This window comes from Trachemys scripta, chromosome 5 (assembly GCF_013100865.1).
Source record: "Trachemys scripta elegans isolate TJP31775 chromosome 5, CAS_Tse_1.0, whole genome shotgun sequence".
In the NCBI taxonomy this organism is placed as follows: domain Eukaryota; kingdom Metazoa; phylum Chordata; order Testudines; family Emydidae; genus Trachemys; species Trachemys scripta.
This window is the reverse complement of record NC_048302.1, coordinates 95,278,167-95,304,004: the sequence shown is the minus strand read 5'-3', so window position 1 is coordinate 95,304,004 and position 25,838 is coordinate 95,278,167. Positions and strand designations below refer to the sequence as shown.

The 25,838-nt window shown below is 42.5% G+C and overlaps 1 protein-coding gene across 15 annotated transcripts in view; it reads left to right on the top strand.

Moving 5' to 3' along the window:
- The first annotated feature begins 1,588 nt into the window (after positions 1 to 1,588).
- LIMCH1 (LIM and calponin homology domains 1) overlaps positions 1,589 to 25,838 on the top strand; it is a 311,947-nt gene continuing 287,697 nt past the window's right edge. For 6 of the 15 annotated variants that reach the window (XM_034771943.1, XM_034771947.1, XM_034771946.1 and 3 more), the window contains exon 1: positions 1,591 to 1,986. In XM_034771943.1, coding sequence (XP_034627834.1) covers positions 1,888 to 1,986 — 99 coding nt within the window. In that variant the 5' untranslated portion in view covers positions 1,591 to 1,887. Of the gene's footprint in view, positions 1,987 to 25,838 lie in introns of all 15 variants that reach the window. The other 9 variants (XM_034771939.1, XM_034771948.1, XM_034771942.1 and 6 more) reach the window with 7 other exon arrangements.

Genomic DNA, 25,838 nt, shown 5'->3' with positions numbered 1-25,838 from the left:
TTGGTCCTGCTTTGAGCAGGGGGTTGGACTAGATGACCTCCTGAGGTCCCTTCCAACCCTGATAGTCTATGATTCAATGAAAGGGGACACAATCAACTTGATATCTAGTTAATTTAAAAAAGATGTGTTAAAAGTAGTTTTAGGCACTATATCAACCTATCAGTTCCCTTGCAAATTTTCATAGTTTTACAATCCCATTTTAATGTTTAATTTCCTCCACCCGCCCCTCCTGTTGCTGTGAGAAAAATCCACAGAGAAAAGCAAGGAATCCTGTAAACAAATCCACATGACCATAAGGTATTGCTGACCTGGATCCCTTTGCAGGATTAGGTCCAAACTGATTATACACACACTAAAGACTGAAAATGACTTTATATAAGATGGTGTCAAATACACAAAACAAATACACAAGGTGGTGTCTATACTATACTATAGACTATATATGGAGATATCCTATCTCCTAGAACTGGAAGGGACCCTGAAAGGTCATCGAGTCCAGCCCCCTGCCTTCACTAGCAGGACCAAGTACACAATACACAAACTGAGGAAGCAGAGAAATTTTTCCTCCCTTCAATCTTCATTAGGCATAGGAATCTTAAGTGCTATTTGTAAGGACAGTAGCATGTATTTCCAGCCATTAAAATATTGATAATGGCCCTTAAACCATTGCTCTTCAGGACTGGAACAAAAACAACAGAACTGTGCTAAGTCATGAGCCCCTCAATGGAAAACTGACTATAAACAGAAAGGAAACTGACCAGTCTAGGTCCATTGCCTAAACAAACAACATAAATCTTGAAAAGCCTGGACAATCACTAAATTTGGTAAATAATTTATATATGCACTAAAATAAGTCACCCCCAGGACACCCCAAGGACTTTCCCAGTGTGGCTGAATATTCAGAAATTTAGTGTGTAAAACAAGGGAAACAGATAATAATGCAAAAATTCAGGGAAGCAGTTCAGTTAAACCCCGTTACTGTGAAAAAAAAACTGGCCACAGAAAGAAGGGAAGCCAAGATAGAGCATCTCAAGTGATTAGCGAGAGTCCTTTCCCCAGTTCAGGAAAAGGGGCGGGGGCACCGAGGTGAAGGGACAAAGCTTGGCGGTACTAGGATGAGCCCCATAGTTTTTGTTTGGAGCTGGGCAATTAAATCCCACCCTGTGTCCCGGTGTCCCCACCCTTTATCCTTGTATTTTCATCGTGAGCGCAGTAACCTGCCATGGAGCAGGGACCAACATAACCAGGGCTGCCAGTGCCTCGTTACCCTCCTGAACCGGACCTGGCTGCGGAGAGCGGGTTCCGAACAACATTTGAAGTAAAACGGGGCCCGCTTCTCCGCCTAGGCAGGTTGCTCTAGACTGTGGGCGGCCCCAGCCCTGCCTGAGGCTGATTGGGTGCCAGGTATGCTTGGGCTCTTCCCTTGCTGCTGCAGAAGCATCTTTGCTCCGCGGGCGGAGCGCCCCCGCTAGCCCCCGCCTCAGTGCATAATGAGGCATGTGATTGCTGCTGTTTGTTGCTACTGCTGCTGGGGGCGGGGGAGGCCGGGAGGAGGCGGGGGCAGCGGCGGCGGCCTGGGCATTTGCACGGGCTGAAGGCAAAGCGGCTTCATCAGTGACAGTCTGTTTTTATTTTTAGCTGGCCGCTCAGCTCGCCTTGCAGGGGGGCGGGGAAGGAAGGAGGCTGGCTCCCAGCGGGGCGGCAGGACGGGGACTGGGACACCAGCGAAGAGGTTACCGCAGGCGAGCAGCAGCCAGCCGGGCTGCAAGCCGCTCCGAGGCGGAGAGCAGCGGCCTCGAGCTCCCCTAGCTAGAGGATCTGCCTGGGGGGTCACTCGGCTCTTCCGTGCGAGCCTCCTGCAGCGGAGGCAGCGGCAAGGCTTTGCAAATGGCCAGTCCTCGGCTAGAGCTGGGAGAAATTCAGCCTCTGCAGCAGGACGCTGCCCGTCCGGAGCCAGCCTTCGCCGAGGCGCGGCACTGGATCGAGGTAAGAAGCCCTCGCTGATCGCTTGGTAAACGGGCACCCTCTGAATTTCTCCTTTCCCGTGCGGGAAGCATCTCGTTACAAAAGAGGAAGGACCGGCCAATTTTCCTCCTCTCAGCGGTTGTGGGTTTTTAACTTTACCCAGCCACCCGCCCCCTTCTGCCCCTATAGAATAATGCCCCCCCTCGTGCGATTTGCAGATGGATTGGCAAATTAACAAAACACATGCCCCAAATCTCAGTTCCTCTTCACTGGCACGGCTGCAAAGGGAGGTTCGGTGCAATGGAGCAGGCGCTGGAAGAGATTGAAACTGTTGCAGATTAACGGGCGCGCATTGTGTGGTTGTTTGGATGGGGGGTTTCTTTTTTTTTTTACTCCCCGCCTCTTTTCCCCTGTTAATCTCTTAATCGCATTGGTTTCCTCTGGACCGAAAGGAGACAAGCGCTCGTAAACAAGAGCTTGATTAAGAAGATGACACCACAATCGCCTCTCGTTTTGTGCGTTAGGAAGGTGGTGTGCAGTGCAGGCCATTCAGGTGTTGAACCACGCGTGCTTTGCAATTATCTGTCTGTCTGTGGCATCTGCTGAGCGCTGAAACGGGCTGGGGATTTGCAGTCTCTCTGATTTGGATCAGATGTCTCTGTATTACTAATTCATCCCTGTGGACATGCATATGTTTCCTTGGGTAGCACTTCATGCACTACTGTGTATAGAGATCGGGCTAGTGGAAAAGAGCTGTCAGTGCAAACATTCGGCGTAATGAGAGGGGAAATGATTGCCCAGTAGAGGCTATGCTGATTGGTATGCGGTTGCAGATGAGGACGGTGGCTATGATGATCCATGGGAGTAACACTTTCACAGTGAGAAGGTCGTTCTGGATTGACTGACATGCAGATTGTTGTGTGACTGATTTACAGTGCCTGTTGTTAACTAGGTCTGTAAGAATGCAAGAACTTTCCATGGCACCACTACAGCTTCCTTCCTTGATAACTAGGATTCCCTCTTTAACTATGAGTTGGTCTTGCTCTGCTGACAGGGTGAAAACACTTTATTTAGTCACTGTTCTCTCATGTTTATAATACGTAAAGATATTCTATATCCAGACTGTCATGAAATTTGATAGTGCATCCAGCATGGAAAGATAGAGCTCTTTACATAGGCGTTAATCTAATCACCCATACAGAGCACTCAGGAAAACTGTTGTGGTATCATGGTTTATTCCACTGTTTCCTTGAGCTGCAGGTTCCTAAATTTCAACTGAAGCCCTGAATAGATCTCTGCAGTTTCTATTTTAACAAAGGGTTTAGGAAAAATAATACTTTAAATTTGTTCTGAGACTGTTAAAAGCTAGATTAATTTCTGAGGGATACTTCTGACATCTATGAAGAATAATGGTTCTTGTTCTGATATTAAATAAAAGGGTAATATTGAGCCAGAGTTGAGTAAAACTGCACTGATGAGGAATTGGTGGCAATTGTGTGTGTCTGTGCTCCTCCCACCCCCAAAGAAAAATAGAAGAGGTCAAGAAACTAGGGTGACCAGATGTCCCGATTTTATAGAGACAGTCCTGATTTTGGGGCCTTTTTCTTATATAGGCTTCTATTACCTCCTACTCCCTGTCCCGATTTTTCACATTTGCTGTCTGGTCATCCTACCAGAAACAGGAAATGAAAATGATGAGAACATGGAAAGGCTTCTGTATTTGGGGGAAGATGAAAAGATAGGGACTGGTATCTTTAAAGAAAAGTCAAATAAATTAAAGGGAACATGACAGGTATATAAAATATTGACTAGTATGGAGAAGGTAAGGAAAGTGCTTCTATTTACCCCTTCTTACTATGCAGAGACCAGAAAACATAAAAGTATTGCCTTTTGAATTGCATTGTAAAGCTGAGAGAAAATAGTACTTTTTTTTTTTTTTTTCATACGGTACATAGTTACTTTATGACTATGAGTTCCACTGGGTTATGATTGAAACTAAGAGTTGAGTGGGATTCAAAAGGATTAGACATATGTGTAGTGAGACATCTGTAGTTCCATTATATGATGATATATGGAGTTTAAATCCTGTGGCTTCGGAGAGTAAACCAAAAACTGTTTAAAGTTTGGAAGAAACTTTCCCAGGAGCAGTTTATTCCACAGTTCACCAGGATAGGGATTCTTCTATCTTCCTCTATGCATTCTGTTCTGGACTAGATAGACCGACCAGCGTTCTGAACAAGGAGGGCAATTTCTTCCTTTCTGAAAGTCTCTTTTGTTTCCATTCCCATGGCATGGGGATATATCTATCTAGGTTTCTATATTGCATCCATGTGTATATATCACCTTCTATACATTGTCTGTATGTTCTTTCTCTCTTCTTAACCATGTGGTATGGAGAATTTGGCATTGTGAGCTGTGCAATCTCATTGCTGTTGACAAATATGAAGTGCATTATTATGACTTTTATATCTTAATGTGACCGTGACACTGCTGAAATAACCCCTGTTCCTTTCAACAGGAAATATTTCAGGAACATAAAAATTACCATATTTGATTACACCAGTGGCCCCTTGAGTCCAGTATCCTGTCTCTGACAGTGGCAAACTGTCTTCCTAATGATTCAGTGGAAGGTCAAAGAAACCACATATTTGGCAGATATGGGTTAATCTGCCCTCTACATCAGGTCTCTTCTTAATCCGTAACCGATTGGTTTAAGCCTGGAAGAAGGAAGTCTAATATCTCTTCCAAAACTGTTGTCAGCTTTGACTGTTCTAACTGGACAGTTGGTGCAAAGCAAGTCCCTACACTCAACTTGATGGTGCCTGTTTGTTTGTAACACAATAACTTTTGAATGCCACATCCAATCAATTCTAAAATTTCAGGGAATGTTCTAGGCATCAGTGGGACAAATACTATATTTTTATGGTGAAAATAAGAAAACCAGAAGGGGGCAATGGAGGACACACAAGCCCCTGGCATCTAGTTAGCAGATCCAGCAGTGTCAGCCAGATCTCTAATTATCTACAGCTCAAAGAACCAGTTGATAACAGCTTTAACACCGTCCAGCATCATCCACTCCACTTTTCCCTGCCCCCAAATCCCTCAGCTCTGCCCATCCTCCGACTACATTTTAAAATTGTGACACCCTGAATGAATCATCCTGGTCAGAAAGAAAAGAAAAATAATAATGGTGGGGGGGGACATACAGAGCCCATGATATGGGGAAGAAGGTCATGGGGTGCTTGTGGAGGGATGCAAGTAGCTCCTTTTTAACATGCAATCTTCTAGCTGTTAGGTGCAACTATTTATCTCAACTGCTTTTATTGGCCTCATCACTAGTACCTGCGCACCTAACAATTCTTAATGTATTTCTCCCCACAACACCCTTGTGAAGTAAGGAAATACTATTTGTCAGATGAGGAACTGAGGTACCGAGACAGTAAGTGACGTGTCCAAGGCCATATAAGATGTGGTGGAGTAGGGACTTGAACCCAGTTTTCCTGGGTCGCTGGCTAGTGCCCTAACTACTGGACCATCCTTCTTTGTTTAAAGCCTGTTTGAATCTTGCTAGTTTTTAGTCTCTGTGACCTCTTCTGGCTATGAATTCCATAGTTTAACTTGGTGTATGGAAGTTTTTCAAGGGGAGGTAGATTTGATGTGACTTATGTAGTACAGAAGATGGTATATTGAAATTCTATTGACTTTTTTTCTGATTAGATCATAAATCTGCTTAATATTTTAGGAAACCATAATTCCACCTTACACCATGTGTTTAGTTTCATATGAATATAAACACTACTCCTCTTTTGTGTAATAAGTAACCCAGTATTTTAGTTTTGCTTGGCATACACTGTTTAGATTTAAGCACCTCATTAATAACAAAATAGACTGTATTGGTAGCACTGAGAAGACTTAAAATAAGTGATGTATCTGTATGGAGGGCATTTCTTTTGGTGCAGTCTGCATTATTAAAGGTTCAGTGTCCCATTTCAATTAGTGCATCTCAATTTCACTGAAAGAATAGATCGGCCTTGCACAGTATAATGGGTTACTACAGCAAAACAACAAATCTCATTTAGTCTAGTGGCTTGTAATTTTGAAATGTCAGTGCTCTCTGATATGCTGATTTTTCTCAAATTAGAATAACTGATGATTTGAAAGAACATCTGTAAAAGCAGTTATTCACACCACAACAATTGATACGAGGATAATACAGCAGTAAAGTTGCACTTAGTGCTGGAGTAACTCCTGGGGTATTGTTATCTCATAATTGTACCTCTTAGGCTTCCCTCATTATGCTGTATATTCACTGTTGGGACTTCGTTCAACTACGGATTGCTTTCCCATAGACTTGTACTACTTAAAAAAATTGCCAGCTGATAAGAATGCTTCCTTTATGGCTACTTGGTAATAATAAACAAGTCCTGTTTTCTCTCTCCTCCGCACTTGTTGTTTGAATTTGCTGTCCCTAGAGGTGTGCATACTGCATAGGCTAAAAATATCTCTTAATAAAGATCCCCCCCCCCCATTTGAAAAAAATAATCATGTGTTCCCTCTAGAGAGGACTTTTGTTAGGGAGAAATTTCCCAGACTATTGGCTTGTTGGATTGGGTCAGGATACTGGGCAAACCAGCTGGCTTTATAAGGCCACCTCTCTATGTACAGCACTGTAGCTGCTCAGTTGCACCGATACAACTGCAGCGTGTCTGGTGAAGATGCTTTATGCCAACAGGGGAGAGCTTTCCCACTGTCATTAAAAAAACCACCTCTGCAAACAGCAGAAGCTGTTAATGGGAGAAGCTGTGCACATGAGTTCTTATGTCGATATTACTATGTTGCTCAGATGGATGGAATATTCACACCCCAAGCAACATACATTTTGCCAACATAGGCTGGAGTGTACATCAGTGGCTCTCAACCTTTACAGACTCCAGCCTTTCAGGAGTCTGATTTGTCTTGTATACCCCAAGTTTCACTTCACTTAAAAACTATTTGCTTATAAAATCAGACATAAAAAGACAATAGTGTCACAGCACACTATTGCTGAAAAATTGCTTACTTTCTCATTTTTACCATATCATTATAAAATCAATTGGAATATAAATAGTGTACTTACATTTCAGTGTATAGTACATAGAGCAGTATAAACAAGTCATTTTATGAAATTTCAGTTTTCTACTGACTTCACTAGTGCTTTTTATGTAGCCTGTTGTAAAACTAGGGAAATATCTAGATGAGTTGATGTACCCCCAGAAGACATACGCATACCCCTAGTTGAGAACCACTGGTGTAGACCTAGCTTGTGACTTATGCCTTGAGGTGGCATAAGTTTTAAGTTCATAGTGGAAATAACAGTTTTTGAAGGGATGGGAGGCAGGAGAGTGGAGCAGGGGGCGAATCAAAAACACTTATCTGGTGATGTAGTTCATCTAATTCTGGGATTAAGATGAAAATCCATCTTTGAATCCTTAAAAGGGCATGGAATGAGAAAGCATGCAAGAAAATCCTATGAATTTACTCCTGGGGGAATTCTGCGCCCCTCAGTGGCGTAGCCAGGTGGGGGGAACAGGGGGAGCGATTACAAAAAAAGGTGCCACCTGCTGCGGCACTTTTACTCCACCAGCAGCGCTTTTACTGACAGGGCAGTGCTCCGGGTTTTCGGTGGCACCTCGGCAGCGGGACCTTCACTCGCTCTGTGGGTCTTCGGCGGCATTTTGGTGGCGGGTCCTTCAGTGCCACCGAAGACACCTGGAGGTAGTGAAGGGCCCACTGCTGAAGTGCTGCTGAAGACCCGGAGCATGGCCGGGTAAGTAAAAATTAAAAAGGCGCCACTTACGCTCAGTGGAAGAGTGTCCGTTGCCCCACTCCCCTCCTAGGTACACTACTGGCCCCACTGTGCATGCGCAAAATTCATGTGCTGCGTAGACTTTTTTCTTTCTCAGCAGAAAATAACTTTTGCCGAGAAATGCTGCAGCAGTTATGAATTTTGCCCACCAGTGGCCACTGTGGAGCCAGAACAGCGAGCAGCCCCAGCTGCGGATAGGGAAAAGAAGAGGCTGCCTTCCTCACAGTGCCTTGCCCACAGGACCAGGTCAGGAGGTATGGGATATGGTGGGACAGACAGAGTGGGGCATGTGGGGCTGCTGGGGTGGGGGGTCCCAGACTAGAGTTCAGAAGGGCAAGTGGTGGGGACAGACTGGGGTGGGGGCTGAATGGGAGTGGGGTGCAAGGACACATTGGGCAGGGATGGATGAGTGGGGGTGCAAGGACACAAGGGGATGGGTGAGGGGGAGGGCTGAGTGGGGCACAGGGGCCACATGGGAATTGGGGAAGGGGTATAGGGACACATGGGGATGGTGGGAAGAGGGGTGACTGAATGGGAGAGGCTAGGGGTCAGCCAGGGTCTGCATGGGGAAGGCTCCCTAACAGTCCCTCCCCCCACCTATAAAAATCCCAACTGTTCCATACTTCTCGCACCTACCCAGGCTCCCTCCCCACAATTACTTCCCTATCCCTCAGCTCCTCTGTTACCCCTGACTCCCCCAAGTCTTTGCACTGCTTCTCAGGGGTGTGGGAAATACATTTCTGTATTGTAGTGTAGATGAATTATTACTCAAAGTTCAGTAATAATATGCCTAGTAGGGAATCTATTTCTCAAAAATAAATAAATATTCCTGAATCTTTTTTGTTGTCTGTATTGTTACAGACATATTTGCTGACAGGTATTTTGAAGTAAATTACCAAAATAATTGAAACTGGTGTGAATATATTGTTGTTTTTGGCAAATAAAATATGCAGAATTTTAAAATATTGTGCACAGAATTTTTAATTTTTTGGTGCAGCATTCGCCCAGTATGTCTGAAAGCAAAACCTCTTTATGGGGGGATACCTCTGGCTCCCAATATATGGCTGGTGCTCTTAGGCTTAAGGTCTCCACTGCAAAAACCAAATTTTAAGAGGTGAGGGGAGGAATTCACTGACACAATCTTGACTACTGAGTTAAGGAATCTCAACTGGAAAACCTATTCGAATAGCTAGTGATCTAAAGTACAGTGAAAGGCATTCATGTTTAATATAAACAATTAGCTTAAACACACTCATCACGTTCAAAACCCACTTGTGATATGTGCTTTGAGAGAGTGCTCTAACCTTATTTGATGGGCACTTGAGATAGTTTATACTTGTTGATATATAAACACTCATCAGATGATTTGGACCCATTGAGTTGAGCACATTGCTAGACTGTCCTTATTTCTATTACCCTTTTCTTCCTTTCGCTGTTTGTTTAAACTCCTCTTTCACTTGCAGTGGTTTGTGTGAGAGCATTATGGCAGGAACTTTATCTACCTGTGTATTAGTACAGCTCCTAGCGCAGAGTGCCCTGGTGCAGTTTGGGTCCTTTAGGCACTAATACAATATAACTAATTCTCCCCTCCTTTTTTTTTTTTTTTTTTTTTTTTTTTTTTTTTTGCTAAGTAGGGAGCAGAGCTTGCAAAGCTTTCTTGATGCAGGTAGTTCTTGTGAAGCCAATACAGCTATCCTTGGAAGCATGTGAGTAAAGTTATTCACATGCAGAGGTTTGTATAGTATCCTACCCTAAATAATTACATTATTATCCAGCTGTTGAATGAAAATTGGTTAGCTGGTGAATTAACCTATGGCTTTGAATGGAGCAGTTGCTTACCTAACTTATGCTTATCTAGCAGTAGTTGTAACTGAAGCTTTCTTTCCCTGATATCAGAAGAAATTAATATGAATTTGTTAGTAAAATCTGCTGGGGATAGACTTACTGGCTGATAGAGACTGGATATGATATAAGATTTATGCATTTAGGGTCCAATTCAAAGCCCATTGAAGACAATGGAAAGACTCTTGCTGACTTCAATGGGCTCTGGATCAGGCCTTTTGTCGTTGTCAGGAGGATGTTGGTCATACAGTGGATCCATAACATAGCCTGAGAATGACTCTTTGGACGAGACTGAGGTCCGTGGCTCGTTTCTGTTCTTAAATGGGCATATGTCCAGAAAGAGGCCACTGACTTCACAAGGGTTACTCCAGACTTGTATTGATTTAAATGAGGGCAGAATTTCACTCTATCTGCTCCAGGCAGAGTTGGTTACCATGGACAAGGTGGATAGAATACATCAAACTATTCAGTCTGGCTAAAATAACCCTCTTTCTTCAGGCTGTCACCTTCTGGAGTGTTTTCCTTTCCCAGTTGCTTAGCAAACAACCTCCTCTCCTTTATATATGGGCACAATTCCCTTATCGTGAGATCACACTACTAAGCCATGTCACAAGTGGCCCTTGGCATGAGGTTGAGGGTGGGAATGGTCAGAACAACAATGTACTTGATAATGTTAAAGAGCAAATGTCAGTGCAGGACTAAACTGTGCAATGTCTTACAATTGTATTAATTTGAAGGAGGGGAGGGAAATGTTCTCGCAGAACTTATTTTTAAATTCTTTGCTTCATCATCAAGAGACTTAATCCTGGACCCTGCAATATTGTTCTGCTGCTATCCAGTCAGTAGAGAGGACCAGCTTAATAACAAAACCAGTTAACCCTATTCCAATAAGTCTGCTGATGTTAATTGTGTAATATTTTTGAGGAATAAGTAAGTGATTTGATTAGTCCTCAGGAAATAAGGTGAGATGTTGACTAAATAGGGAAAAAGAAGACTGAAAATAACACCGCTCTCCCCATCAGCTTTTTCTAACACTAGATGACTCTTCTGTCGGATAAAAACTAGGCAATAAAACCTATGTATCTCTGTATGGAAAAACCTGCCAACCTGGAAACTGGTCTTATCCAGTTACCTGTGGATGGATACTTCTGGATTTGGGCTCTCTAATTATTCCAGATGAAAAAAAATTGTAACAATACTATATCAAAATTAATAAATATTATCCCCCCTATGTTTAGTCAGGATCTTAGAGAGAAAAGCCCTCAATATGTCCTAGGGATTAACTATGAACAGACATATTCAGTTGATTAGAAAAGGTTTTCTGTGGACCAAGATATTGTTCAGATTGCAGTAGGGTATTTAAGGACAATAGTTCCAATAATGTGTAGCTTTTTCTTAAAAGGTCCTTCCTGTGAAGAAGTCTGGTGTCTTGCAGTACTATTCTGCTGTGTGGCTTCTGTAATGGAGATCAAAATCCTTAGTGACTGGTCCCTGCACAATTCAATCCTTAAGACTCTAGCACTCTTCTTTTATGTAGCTGCAGTTTGTATGCCCTTGAAGGGGAGCATTGAAAGTCACTTAACATTCTCTTTGACACTACAGGAGTATTTTGGAAGCTGTGAATCAGGACCCCGTTGTGCTAGGCGCTGTATAAGCACAGAACTCCTTATTCTTATGGCTTTGCTCAACTATGGCCTTTTTTAACAGGTCATGTTGTCCTTTCCTCTTCTGGAAAAACTTCTTAAGGCAATACGAAACATGTTGCTGCCAAATTAACTATTTTTCCTAGATAACTTGTGCTATTTTTGGTTTGGAAAGCTTCACATTTTTCTTTACCTTAGATATCATCGGTTGCCTTGGTTTTGAGACCTTAATCTCACTGAAGTCATTATGTACCCTGGTTGGCCAACATGGAATTGAAATTACTTTTATCACCATTACAGGAAAGGCACTTGGTATGAAGTGCAAGTTTAACAGATGACAACTCAAAAATGTTGAGTCCTTCTAAAATAGTCTTGTGCTCATGTTAATATTTTATTAGAACATTCCTCTAGCATTAGAATCCATGTCAGCCAGTCTCAGCAGAATAACTTGCATAATATTGTTAAATAGCTTTTTAAAAATTGCTAATAATTTGGTATAATGGATGTCCACTTGAGATACTTAAGGTTGCAACTAAACTACGTGAGGTGGAAAATTCCTTTTTATAATCGAATCAACAAAAAGCCAAGTCGATTTCAACATGGGTAGGTTGAGGGTCGCAGGGAAGTATTTCAATTTTGAAGAGAGTCCTGCATTGTAACACGCCCCTTTTTAATTTTTTGTTTTTTAAAAGGCAGGAACAGGGAGAAGAACCTACTTTGGTAGCCTCCCCTGACTGACTTAATTTAAAATCATATTTGACAAGCTAAAATTGTGAACAATCACATTGCTATGGCTTGTTGGCTCCAGAGGATTGTTGATTCATTGGGAGCTCCCAAGGCCAGGGAGCAGCAGAAAGTAGATATGTTATTTATTTGCTGACTCCTGCCAGCTACATTCCTTCCCTTCCTGTGACTGTTAGAAGGTCAGCTGTCTTCCTGTTGGCTTTTTGTGTACCTCCTGTGTTCTTTAGAAGGAGAGCCCTGGTCCTGAGGAAGTAGAGAAACTTTCAAGAGTGGGATTCCCTTTTTATGGGCAGCAGAAAGTAGACATTATTGGAACTATTGTCCTTAAATACCCTACTGCAATCTGAACAATCCCCACATCTCCTGTGTGGAGCCAAGGGAGCAAGACTGGGTGGGAGGGAAATGCCCTCCATAATGCTACATCTCCTTCCTCCCTCACCTTCTTCTGAACTTCTTCCCTCAAACCTTTTGAGGCTCCCAAGGGGGAAAAAGGCCAGCTTCTGCAGGCCTTGCTAGATCTGCATTGGGAGGGGCTAGAGAGAGCATGGCTTTGTAAAGAGGGCTTTCCTCTCTCTACACGGCCCTTCTGAGATATGCAGAAGAGGGAAACCTTGCAGAAAGCCCCAGGTGTTTTCCTGGCACCTTTCCGTCAGTCCTAGAAGACTCATTGGGACCACTCTCTGCCTCCTTGGCCTGTTGGGGTCAGGGCTGAGTAGGCTACCGGTTAGTGTCTCCTAAGTCTAGTGGATTTGTGAGGCTCTCAAAGAGCTAAGGGGTGGCCTATGGGGTGGGCTGATAAAGTTTGCAGGATGCACTGGCTGTTGGACTGGGAAAGTTTTCCCAGGCTGGGGTTGTGGGTGAATGGGTGATGGAATCTTTATGCCCTGGTACTCCATGCAGGAGATAGCAGGAGTGGCACAGGGGTTCTTCAGTCACCATGACCCCTTCCCCCCCACTATATGGGGTAGGAACAAGTGAAGGAAGGCTTTTTATTTTTATTTATGTTATTTATTTGCTGACTCCTGCCAGCTACATTCCTTCCCTTCCTGTGACTGTTAGAAGTCCAGCTGTCTTCCTGTTGGCTTTTTGTGTACCTCCTGTGTTCTTTAGAAGGAGAGCCCTGGTCCTGAGGAAGTAGAGAAACTTTCAAGAGTGGGATTCCCTTTTTATGGGCCTTAGTGGGTTTTAGTTTTTACCAAGCTCAAGTGCCCCCAAAATCGTGTCAGACTGCCCAGAAATCGTGATTGGCTTAAAAATTAACTTGTTTAAATTTGAGTTTTTTACTTTAAGGTGCACTTGAGTGATGGTTGAACCTTTTTCTCGCTAACCATGAGGGCTAGAAACGTGCTTTACAATAATAAATAGAAGGGGAGGTTTCTCAACTAATAACAAGATTCCAGGAGCTGGGGTTTCAAGCTGGGTTCATGATTTTAGAGCAAGTCTCGCAATTTGGTTTAACACTAGAGTTTGCAGCATCAGGACTTCAGTACAAAGGATCATTGTTGACTGTAGGTGGCAGGGGACTTTGCCAGAAAGCTAAGGGGGCATTTGCTTCCTGTGGACTCCTACAAGTCTGATGGATTGAGACTTTCCTCTTGGGGGGTCTGCTGGGGTCTGGAAAGGAGCCCTGTTCCTCGAGTAAACCTTAGCATTCAAGAATGCTAGAGGTTAACTTTTCCCCCTGTCCCAGTTTATTGGAAATTAAGGTCTCATTTCCACAAGCCACAGTCTCTCACCTAAATGACCACAGGCTTTACATTCTCTCTCTCAAGGAGAGACAACAGAAGCAAAACCTCCTACTTGTATTGTATAATATGATGCTGATATTAATGAATACAACAATCATGAGCAAATATGAGCAGAATGGTTTCAAGATTACAGTAGAAATGGGGCTGTGATTATATTTACTTCCAAGTGCACTGAATTCAGAAATCCACAGGACTAGGTCTACAATCTGCCATTGTAGACCGAGGGGGTGAGGAGATTGGATCTAGATGAATTTGGGTTGTTTTTTTTTTTAAAGTGGTTATAAACAAAATGCATTCCCCTTCCTCACCAACTCTTAACCTAGTTAGTTTTGAACTACAGCATTTGTATTTGAAATGCTTTCAGATCTGACTTATTTTAATGGCTTTTGAAAACGGGCTTGATTTGGGAGTCTTAAAATAGGAATTTATGACTAATGGTATTTAGTGTTTGGGTTAAGGTTGTTACATCCTTTAGAGACAGGTGACTTGGAAAAAGTCCAGTCTTCCATTTTACTATTCATGGAGACATAAAATAGATCCATGCTCTTTTAATACTGGGAGTGGTGGGTGACAAGGGTTGGAAGAGTAGGTGGGAATAGGAGCAGAGAGGTTGGGTGATCTGTGGGAGGGGAAGGACACTAGGAAGAGGGACATGGGGGTCTGGGAGAAAGTAATGGCAGGGATGTCTGTCAGCCCCATGTGTGTGCCATGATCTGGTGGTCCTCAGCCCATTCACAGGGGCATGACCCCTACCCTCCCTCATATGAATCAGGTTCTGGAGAGTGCTTGCCTATGGGTGTAAGACGGTCTGATCCCCTCTCTCTACCCCTCCATGTGAGCTGGATCAATGTGGGGATCCCTGCCCCCTGTATGTATGCCAAGCTCTGGGGGCCTCTTGCCCATCTATGGTGGTATGACCCCTCCCTCTGCCATCCTCATGTGAGCGAGGTTCTGGAGGAGCTTGCCTTTCTTGTGGGGTCTGAGCCCCTCTTCCTTCCTGCCCATCTAAGCTGTGATCTGGGAGCTCTGCCCTTGTGTGTGCATCACAGTCTGAGGGTTTTTTTTGTCCATCTGTGGGAGTGTGACCCTGCATCCCTGCCCTCCCTCATTTGAGCCAAGTTTGGGGCTTGCCTTTCTAGGGTGTCTGAGCCCTTCTCCCTACCCTACTCATGGAAGTGGGATCTGGGGTGCTTTGTCCATCTAAGAGGGGTTGAGCCTATCTCCCTGCTCTCCCCACCCAAAAATCAGGATCTGGAGAAGCCCTGCCTCTCTGGGTGGGGAGCTGAGAACAGGCATGCTTGGAACACACTGGTGAGACTAGGGTGAGGAGCTGAGAATGTGTATGCGTTACACAAATCCGTAACTCTCTAGCAACGGGGTGGAAAGGTGGGAACACCCATTGCCAGGAATGAGATGTAACTGCTCTATAGCTATTGTTTCAGGTTCTATTGGTCCCTGGGTATTCTGTTTCATTTGAGTACATCTCATTAAGATGAATAGGCCCCTTAACACCTCTCTGAGCCTGCAGTGGTGCTGATGGGTGTCTAGAGCTCCTTCTGTCCTTTCCATTCTTTCTCCCTTTCACTTCATACAGTAATATAGAGGAGTGCCAGCTTTGCTCTAGGTAAGGTTGGGAAGTCCTTCCTGTTCAAAGGATGATTATTCTAAGGGTATGTCTACACTGGAAACTTCAAAGCGCTGCTGCGGGAATCCTCCCATGGCAGCGCTTTGAAGTGCGAATGTGGTCACGCACGAGCGTTGGGAGAAAGCTCTCTCAGCGCTCCTGGTAATCCAGCTCCACAAGGGGATTAGCTCCGAGCGCTGGGAGCGTGGCTGTCTACAGCCTGTCTACACTAGCGCTTTAAAGTGCTCAGACTTGCTGTGCTTAGGGGGGTGATTTTTCACACCCCTGAGTCAGCAAGTTAGAGCGCTATAAAATATAAGTGTAGACAAGCCCTATATCTGTATATGCACATGGATTGTCTTGAAATTTGGTATGGCTCAAGGGAGAGTAGGATTAGTGACCCAAATGTGGGGTCATCTGAGCAAGTGGTTCCCAAGATACGGTCCACCCACCCAGCATTTCATTAAATCCACAGATTCTAGCAACTGGACAGAAATCTGAGAATGAACTGTAAACATTTGGGAAGAATCTACCTCTGCCTCTGTTTTGTTTTGTTTTATTGGGGGTGCAGCGGGTGGAGTGGAGTTGTTGAGAAATATAATCTGAATATAGCAGAATATTCAAAAGGTGCTGAAACCATTTTTGGGGGGAAAGGCTTGATGTTTCTCCATTCTTCTCTCCTCTTTTTAAAATTCAGATATTATTAAAAAAATCAGTTACTATCAATAGCAAATAAGAGCTGATGTTGCCTCCAATCAGCCCATGGTGCCAGCCTCCATCATGTGCTTGTTAAACTTACAAAGAAATACTTTCGTGCTTTCTCCCAGGCTGCCCCTCATGCTTGGGAGGAGCTCCCTGTAAACATCTGTAAAGCTACCTCATTGTCCACCTTTAAAACACTTCTCAAACCATCTCTTTTTTGCCTACTCTCCCTACAAAAATGCTTGACCATGGTTAGGCAGCTGGGGTACTGAGACCCTTGTCAGTCGTGCTGACCAGTATTATCTCAAATTGCTATATTACTCCCCTGTCTGTATCTGTTTGTCTTTTTATTTATACGTATACTTTTTTTTTATACTTAGTGTAAGCTCTTTGGGGCAGGAACAGTTTTTTTTTTTCCTGTGATTTTCATACAGCATCTTGCACAATGGGGTCCAGACATAGGGCTCCCAGGTTCTACAGTAATACAAATAATAAATAACTTGTTTTCTAGCCTTCTGCTTACAAAAGCTTTTTTAATTGAAAAACAAACACCCTTGAAACATTAGGTAAATCCTGCTATTTGGCAAAGAGCTGTTTTAAGGAGAGATTGCATTTTTGGAGAAGAGGGGAAAAGGGAAGAATAAGAAAGGAAGGGTAATTGGTTGACCCACTGCTGTGGTAATCCCAGAAATTCAATCCTGAAATCCTTGATTTATCTTCAGTCATGTGAACAGTTTGATTCCTTTAATGGGATAATTTGCATGGGTAAAGTTTTGCAAGATGTGGTCTCTTGAAACTTTCCTAAAGTCCAAGAGTGTGGCTGTTAATGTGAAAACTAAATATTCAGCCTAGCAAAATAAATACATATATGTGACAGCAACAGTACTATATGTTGTAATGTCCTCCTTTGTGCCACCAAAAGCCAGGGAGATAATCATAAGCGGACTTTGAACATTGTGGTTAGGACATAGAATAAGTTTTGATTTTTTTTTTTTAAGTGTTGTTTGCTAGTGTGTTGATTCATGAAAGATGTTAAAGAAAACAAGCTACTTCTGTAGAAGACTGTAACAAGATGGGCAAAATATCAGGATGAATCAGTTGTAAAGGTGACTAACCTGATTAGGAAGAACAACATTAAATTTTTATGAAAACCTCCCCTCGATATTTTAGCCTTTGGAAACCCTACAAGAAAATTCATCATAAATCTTAAAAGTTCAGGCAGCTTAAAGACCATTTATCTAAAAAATAATAATCTTGGCTTTTAAAATAGAAATAAAAAAGGCAAACCAATCTCTCTTAATCAGGAGTCTGCAGAGATTCAGCCTTGCTGTGGATTTTTCTTCTCTCCAGAGACACCTCTGGTATGGTGGTGGTTTTTTTTTTTTTTTTAGCGCTGCACCCATTTCACTTTCCCTGGAGATATCATTCTGCACAGATGTAGTGTGCAGTTTCTTCCTGGATGTTTAATTTTTGACAGTACACTTGCTTAAAAAATGCCCAACTTAAGTTAAAATCAATTTGAAAGGACCCTTAGTCTTACAACCTTTTTTTGCTGCCCACTGGAAGCACTAGGTCTAGGAATGTTCAAATCTCAGCCTCAAACTGCCCAGGCATGCAGTGCACTTCTAAAATTGGAAGTAGCGGCTGTTCCTCCGTGATTCCTGGCATTCAGAGTGTTCCAGATTGGCACATCGCAGCTGGGTAGCTCAGAAATCCCTGGGGAGGAGATGATTGTAGGGGGAGCAGGGTGTTAAAAATAAAACTGGTCAAGCTGCTTGAGTTTGTAGGAATGTCTACGCCACTATTTTAAGTGCAATCCCAAGTCTGTAGACCCAGGTTCTTAGACTTGCTATTTTGTGTGTGTGTGTGTGTGTGTGTGTGTGTGTGTTGCAATGTAGAAATACCCTAGTCATGAGTAGCTTTGCCAAGTAACTTCCCTTCCTCCCCTCTCTGCTCCACACCCCCTCCTCCTTTTTTTGACATGACTATATTCCAGGCAACAGACCACTAAGTTTTTCAGATATTCATTCATGGGTGGTGGTCTTTTGCGATAACTCTGTAGCTGGATTAATTTATATCTCCACACTTGTAGAATGAGGGGCATTCAGTGCTTAAGACTTCTCAGAGAATGTTAAGCAAAAACAGCTTTACTTTTTAAAAGTAGAAAAACCCAGCCTAGTGCATTTGTTACTTTTGCCATTTTATACCTTCACACACATCTGTGTTTTGTGATTCGCTTCAGGGGAAAAATACATCTCTTCAATAACTTACTGAAAATATGAAATATTGAGGTGTTTTTGGCAGAGGACATAATTAAAATAAAAGATCTAGTAGAGAACTTGTCTTCAAATGCTCTAGGGTTTTATCAAGTTTTCATTCTCTATAGATTTTTCTGAGCTCTTAGATATTATTACCATTTGCTTAAAAAATGAAATGTTTATTTTTGGTTCTCACCCAATTTAAAACACAATCTTTCACCAAAATGTGGAATCTGCCTTGAATCCACGTCTGCTTATTCTTCAAATAGTGGTTAATTCCTTTTTTGAAAAAAATCTGACAGCCTGCAACATAACATATACTTTTTGGAAGAGAGCACATTGGATTTTTCTTTTCATCTAAGGATTATGTATTTTTTAAAAAGTGTTCCATCTTCCTCCGTAAAGACCCCTGAAATTAGCAGATCAAAGGCTTATGGCTAACTTCATGAAATCTATGTATAGGCTCAAATTGTATGTAAAGCTGGTTGTGTGGCATATGTTTTTGGTTTTTGTTTTGCTATCAGTGCTGGTATCTCCCAAGTAAGAAATAGCTAGGGTGACCAGATACCAAGTATGAAAAATTGGGACAGGGAGTCGGGGGTAATAGGCACCTATACAAGAAAAAGCCCTGAATATTGGGACTTATCCCAATTTTATAGGGACATCTGGTCACTGTAGAAATAGCACAAACAGGTTAATTATTTTGGTAGAAATTGACCCTCTGAACTGAAGGTGTAGAGGAGGCCTCCTAGCATCATTGTCTGCTCCTTTTCTGTGACCCAACAGAAGATCATTATTCATAGGTGTGGAGATGGCAGACGCAGGAGGGGGGAAATAGGTGAGGCACAGAATGGCTATCTCCCACTGGAATTTTGTGCCTGAATTAGGCCCCAATCATCCATCTGGATTTGTGCATTGCAGAGATGTGCCCCTATATAGATCACCTGGAGAAGTGGGAGCCTTAATGGCCAGCACTAACTGTTCTAGAGCAGTGGAGATTTTCTGGCAGCACAGGTCTTACAGGAGCTGCACTCTTTAGTGAGCATAAAAGGAGCCAAAAGGGGATGTGAATGAACACCTGTGCTTCGGTTGGGCGTTGTAGAGGGGAGAGGAATGTATGGGTTATTGGTACCATCCTCTCTTCTTGGAGATCAGTATAGATGTTCTTCTCTTACCATATTTTCTTCCTTGGAATATTGTGTTCAGTTCTGGCAAACCTATGTCAATAAGGGGATTGGGTTGGGTTTCAGAAATGGGCAACAGACACTTAGACCTATGGAGAGAGCTCCATACAAAGAGACTTAAAAAGATCAGGACTGTGTTTAGTGTGGAGATACGCCAAATAATGAATGGCATGGAGCAGCTAATTGTATGCTCCTATTTTTCACTCATTTGTACAAGCACAAAGAAGGCTGCAAAGTTAAAACTGAAACTAAAATACTTTTTAAATCAAGGCATAACTAGTCTATGCACTCATTGCTATTGGAAATCTATTGAGGCCAAAAATGGTAGGGTTAAAAAAGAATTAGACACTCATATTGGGACGGAGAGCATCCTCAATGTCATTAGAGAGGACTTCAAAAAAAAACAAAAACAAAAAAACCAAACCTGAAAAACCCTCATGTTTCAGGGACTAAGACAACATTTCAGTGAGATTAGGAAGAAACTCCCCTGGGGGAACCTGGAGAGAGGTGGTTATTTAATAGTTGTCCACTATGGGTCTCTTACACTTTTTCCTGAAGCATAGGATTCCTGTCCTTGCCCTAACAGTGGTACCAGGCTAGATGGAACACTGATCCTGTACGGCAGTTCCTGTGTTCTTAATTACATTAATGGGAGTGCCACTAAAACATTTTTGTAAATAGTTGCATTTTAAACTTTATATTGGGCTGTTTACATAGCCCTACTTTTTAACAACTACTTTCTTGTAGTATTAGAAGTCCAAATTTAAATTATTAGAGGGAAGGGAATTTATAACTAATGAGTCTTGGGTAGATTTTTACACTCTAAAATAGTTCTCTTTTTCATAATGTTTGAATGTGGTGTGACCTACCAGGTCCAAAGGAGTGAGTACTTTTGGCAAGGAGGGATTCCTGGCTTTCTAAATACAAAGCACCTTTTTTCTATCCCTGATGTGTTATATGTCCAACAACTGGTTCTAGGTCTATTTATTGCCTGGCCAGAGCTCTGGGCTACTGTAACTCTTTGTGGACAACATCTAGGGTTTTGTGTTCAGCATGGTTACAAACTGGAGCGACCCTGAGATAAAGAATATTGATAGACGAGTTAATGGGTAGAGAGCAGATGAGGTGGTCAAAGATGTTTTGTTTGCTTGCCTGCTTGATGCATTTTAATTACGTCGATGTCACCTGTGTATATTCTATATCAGTGTTTTGAACGTTGAATGCATTTTATAATTTACGGGAGTCTCCTTGTGGGCAGTTATCTTGAAGAGTGCGTGTGCATTTTGTTCTGTTTGATTTTTTTTTTTTCTCCTGAAGTTGAGTCCATTTCCTCCTCTGCTGCCCCCGCATCCCCATTTTGATGTCTTCTACTGCTCCCATATGCTTTTAGAATTTTTGCTGTAAGAATGTCCCTAGATTGTTGCATGTCTGCTCCCTCTGGTGCTGTTTGAGGAACTGAAGGCTTCTTTAGTGGTGCAAGTCTTGATATGATGTGGGTGTCCTGTGTATCGCAGGAACCAGCATTTATTTAATATAGTTCCAGAGCTCTCATCTCCTCTACTGCTCCTTGGAGCTCAACCAAAGGGGGAGAGGGGTTGAGTCTGGGCTCAAAGCAACCACTATATCCTAAACTTCTGATCAATGAACATTTAGTAGTGTTCACCCTGCTCCGCGTCGTTCCAAGCAGTTCCAAATCTGATGTGACAAAGTAAATAAGAACATAAGAATGGCCATACTGGCTCAGAACAATGCTCCGTCTAGCAGAGTCTTCCAACAGTGGCCGATCTTGATGCTTCAGAGGGAATGAACAGAACAGGGCAATTATGCAGTGATCCATCCTGTCTCCAGTCCCAGCTTCTGGCAGTCAGAGGTTTAGGGATGGCCAGAGCATGGGGTTATGCCCCTGGCCATCTTGGCTAATTGCCATTGATGGACCTTCCTCCATGAACTTAACTTCTTCTTTTTTGAACCCAGTTACAGTTTTGGCTTTCACAACATCCCTTGGCAACAAGTTCCAATGAGTTGACTGGGTACAGTATGAAGAAATACTTCTTTTTGATTGTTTTAAACTTGCGGCCTATTAATTTCATTGGTGAACCCTGGTTCTCGTGTTATGTGAAGAGGTAGATAACCCTTCCTTATTTACTTTCTCTACATTATCCTTGACTTCTACCATAGCCCCTCTTAGTCATCTCTTTTCTACGCTGAACAGTCCCAGTCTTTTTCTCTCTCCTTGTGTGGAAGCTCTTCCATATCCCTAAAGATTGTTGTTGCCCTTCTCTGTACTTTTTCCAATTCTAATGTATCTCTTTTGAGATTGGGGTAATCAGAGCAACACTCAGTATTCAAGGTGCAGGTGTACCATGGATTTATATAGTGGCATTATATTTTCTGTCTTACTATCTATCCCTTACCTAATGGTTCCTAATGTTGTTAGCTTTTTTGACTGCCGTTGCCCATTGAGCAGATGTTTTCAGAGAACTACTCACAAAGACTCCAAGATCTTTCTTGAATGGTAACAACTAATTTACACCCAAATGTGCATTACTTTGCATTTATCAACATTGGGCAACAAAATGTCAAATGAAATTCAATCACCCAGTTTAGTGAGATCCTTTTGTAACTCTTCACAGTCAGTTTTGGCTTAGCTATCTTGAATAATTTTGTATCCTCTGCAAATGTTGCCACCTCACTGTTTACCCCCTTTTTCAGATCATTTATGAATATGCTGAACAGAGCTTGTCCCAGTGTTGATCGCTGGGGACCCTGCAATTTTTTTTCTCTCTCCACTCTGAAAACTGACCATTTATTCCAACCCTGTGTTTCCTATCTTTTAACCAGTAGAGGACCTTCCCTCTTATCCCAGGACTGCCTACTTTCCTTATGAGCCTTTGGTGGGAGACCTTGTTAAAGGGTTTCAGAAAGTGCAACTACAGTGTAAAATAAGAATATTAATAGATTGTATTGGGGATCAGATGATCAACACAATTTGGCATGGGATAGAGATCTTCAAGAGCTAGCACGATCTGGAATGTAATTATTTAAGAGAGAATATCATAGACTCAGACCTTTTTCAGCCACATAGAAAAGCGGCTGTTATCCATGTTAAGATTTGGCCAGAATCACATGCCATGTGGTGATGCTTCTGTTTGCTACTGTCTGTTTTGTGAACAATGTCATATAACTTTACATCCAACATGTCTCAGGTTAGCTGGATGAGGTGGCCTTATAAGTCTTCTCTATTGCACTATAACTTCCGTGAACCTGCATGAACTCATGTTTGCTCTAAAATGTATCTTCGTTCATTGTTTAAAATTTTAAGTATATATAATCTAATGCTAGGACTTCATGTTTGATTTTTAAAGATGTAACCTTACATTTATTCCCAACCTTTAAAAAAATCGAGGTAGTGAAGGTGTGCGTGAATTTGGACTCACTCTCCACATCTCCCACTGTTATGTCAAAAATAAATAAATCAGCATAGAGTAGATGAAACTGCGGAGTTAACTCTACCTGTCTTTAACTGCCCCCCTTTTGGGGAAAAAAAAAAAAAAAAGAAACAAAACCCAAACTAAAAAATCCTCTTTCCTTTCTCCTCCCACATCTTTGTAATCCTAAATTTAAAAGGCAATTTAGTAGCTGGCAGAAGGTGTGGTAGCTCATGTTCAGTAACACATGGTGATCTGGTCCCCAGTAACACATGTCCTGCCACCCTTGCTCATATGAGCAGTCTCACCCACAGGCACCGGCTTCCTCCAGGTGCGCTCAACCCCCCCAAATCCACCGCAGGCCCCACTCTGCCCCTTCTCCCAATCCCCCCCTTGACCCGCCTCTTTCCACCCCCATTTTGCCCCTGCCCCGTTCTGCCCCCGCCCCCTCCCCTGAGTGCACCCTGTTCCTCCTCCTCCCCACCTCCCCCGTGCCTTCTGCATGCCGTGGAACAGCTGATCACAGGAGGCACTGTGGGAGGGAGTGGGGAGAGCTGGCTGCCGGTTGGTATTAAGCACCCATTAATTTTTTTTTTCTTCTTCCATGAGTGCTCTAGCCATGCCATGGAGTCTGCACCTATGGTCTCCCCAGTTTCAATAAGAATGCTCATGAGTAGCCCTTACTCGTGGCAAAGGGTGTGGTAGGGCAGTGATCTTGTCTCAGAGTAAACAAGAAAATGACATGAAGTTTGGGTCCAGTTCAACACTCCGTGCTGAGCTGAGGTACCTGTTGATATCGGTGGGAATCTTGGCTGAGCAAGGCATGCAAGAACCCGTTAGTAGATTTTGACAATGACTTCCCCCCCTCCCCATCCCACTCCTCACTTTACACTGGGCGGATACATAGCTCTTTATTATCATAGGTAATCATTTTTATAGCAAGCTCAAAATAATTTTTGTCTTGACATTTGTTTTGTTACTGATATTCTTAGTAACAATTATTCACTGGCATTAATGGCTTTCTGCCATCTGAGCTCTGCCAGGAGTCTCCAGCACACTTTGTGTGCCATTTGTCAAGACTATTAAACCAGTAACTCTCTACCATACTTACAATACATTAATTTGCTCTGTATCTCAGTATTTGGAGTTCTGGCTTGATCATTAAGTTGACAAATCCTGGAGGTCCATATTTGTGTCCCTGTTTTACTTTTATCGTATTCCCCAGCCAGAATCTTAAATGCAGATTTTGATTAAAAAAAATCACTTGCTCTTGGGGCGTTCTGGGCATTACAGGCTCCTGGTATTAGGTTTAGGTCACATATCATAAGTCACTGGAGCTTTCTTGCAACTTTCACTCTTGGGCAAATGGACAAGTAACAGTTGCCCCTGAAAGACAATTCTGTACTTGTATTGATTAGCCCCATGATGAAATTTAACAGTTTTTTTTGACTAATGTATAGGTATCCCATTTCTAATTTAAAAACAAGATTCAGTTGTATTCTGAATCAGTAGTTTGTTCTGTCCTGGAACTGATCCAAATTGGAGAAGCTTTGTTTCCTTGTGTGTCTCTTGTCACCAATAAGCAGGTAAAAAGGAAGAACCCTGATTGAGGTGTATGCATTCACTCGAAATCTATTTCTGGTCTAATGCATTTCTTGCTAGGTTTAGACTTCTTGTCTGATGCAGCGTGCACTAACCATGTATATCCTTGCCTGTTCAGTTTCTGATGGCATACATCTGACTCCCCCCTACAGCTACAGGTACTTCTTCAGTCCTAGGAGCACTTTTCACACAGATTATACCTATAACTTACTACCAAATGCTAGGAAGAGTTGTGAGTATTTTTAATGTATTGGTAAGTTACCCTTTTCATGACTTGTCAGTTTGTTCCAGTTATCTGCTAACCCGAATGCATTATACGAATCTGATAGGCTTCTGTTGAGTGACTCTCAAATGGAATGATTGTGGGTGTGGAAGGGGGAAAACAAAGGTGGTTTTCATTATTAAAAGAATAAACAATGACTAGGTGGGCTGAAGAACTGATGTTCTTTCCAACAGGCAATCCGTTTCCAGCATGCTCATCAGCTGACACATGCTGTGTTCTTTTCTACCTATCTCAGCTCAAACGTGAGACGGCCTTTGACTAACATTCCAACAGTGTTGCCTTCAGTTCCAGGCTTGGGTGAATTTTTAAAACCTTCGAAAACACTCTATAAACACAAGAATTTAGAAAATGACTATCTTAAATTTATTAATTTGTTAAACTAATCGTAATAAGAGACACCTTTGATATAAATTTTGAGGCCCAAACTACATCTTTTTGTAAAAACAGGCTTGTATAAAACCTAATACAACAGAAATGTGACTGTTGTGAAGAAAATCCAGTGTAAATAGGTTTATTTTTTTCTTTTTTTTTATAGTAAATATTCCCCTATGGGGTTTGCAACTAAAACATTTCAGCAAGAAGAACTTGAAAATGAAACTGACTCCATTGATTTTCTTCTTTTTTTTTTTTTTAGTCTGGCTAAGAGCAATACAGAATAAATAACTGGCAAACTCCCTACTAAGTCATCTTCTGTGGGACTTACATGGGAGCAGGCAGTCTGCCCCTCCCCCCCATTTTTCTTTGTTGCTGTATCTGGAAATTGTATATTTTCACAGTGTTCAGGAGGATTTGTTCCTTTTGCTCCTGGCTGGCAAGAACACAATGAAACAGGCAGTGAGAGGACAAGTGTGGTGTAGGGTTACCATACGTCCAGATTTTCCCGGACATGTCCGGCTTTTGGGGGCTCAAATCCCCGTCCGGGGGGAAATCCCCAAAAGCCGGGCATGTCCGGGAAAATCGGGAGGGAGGG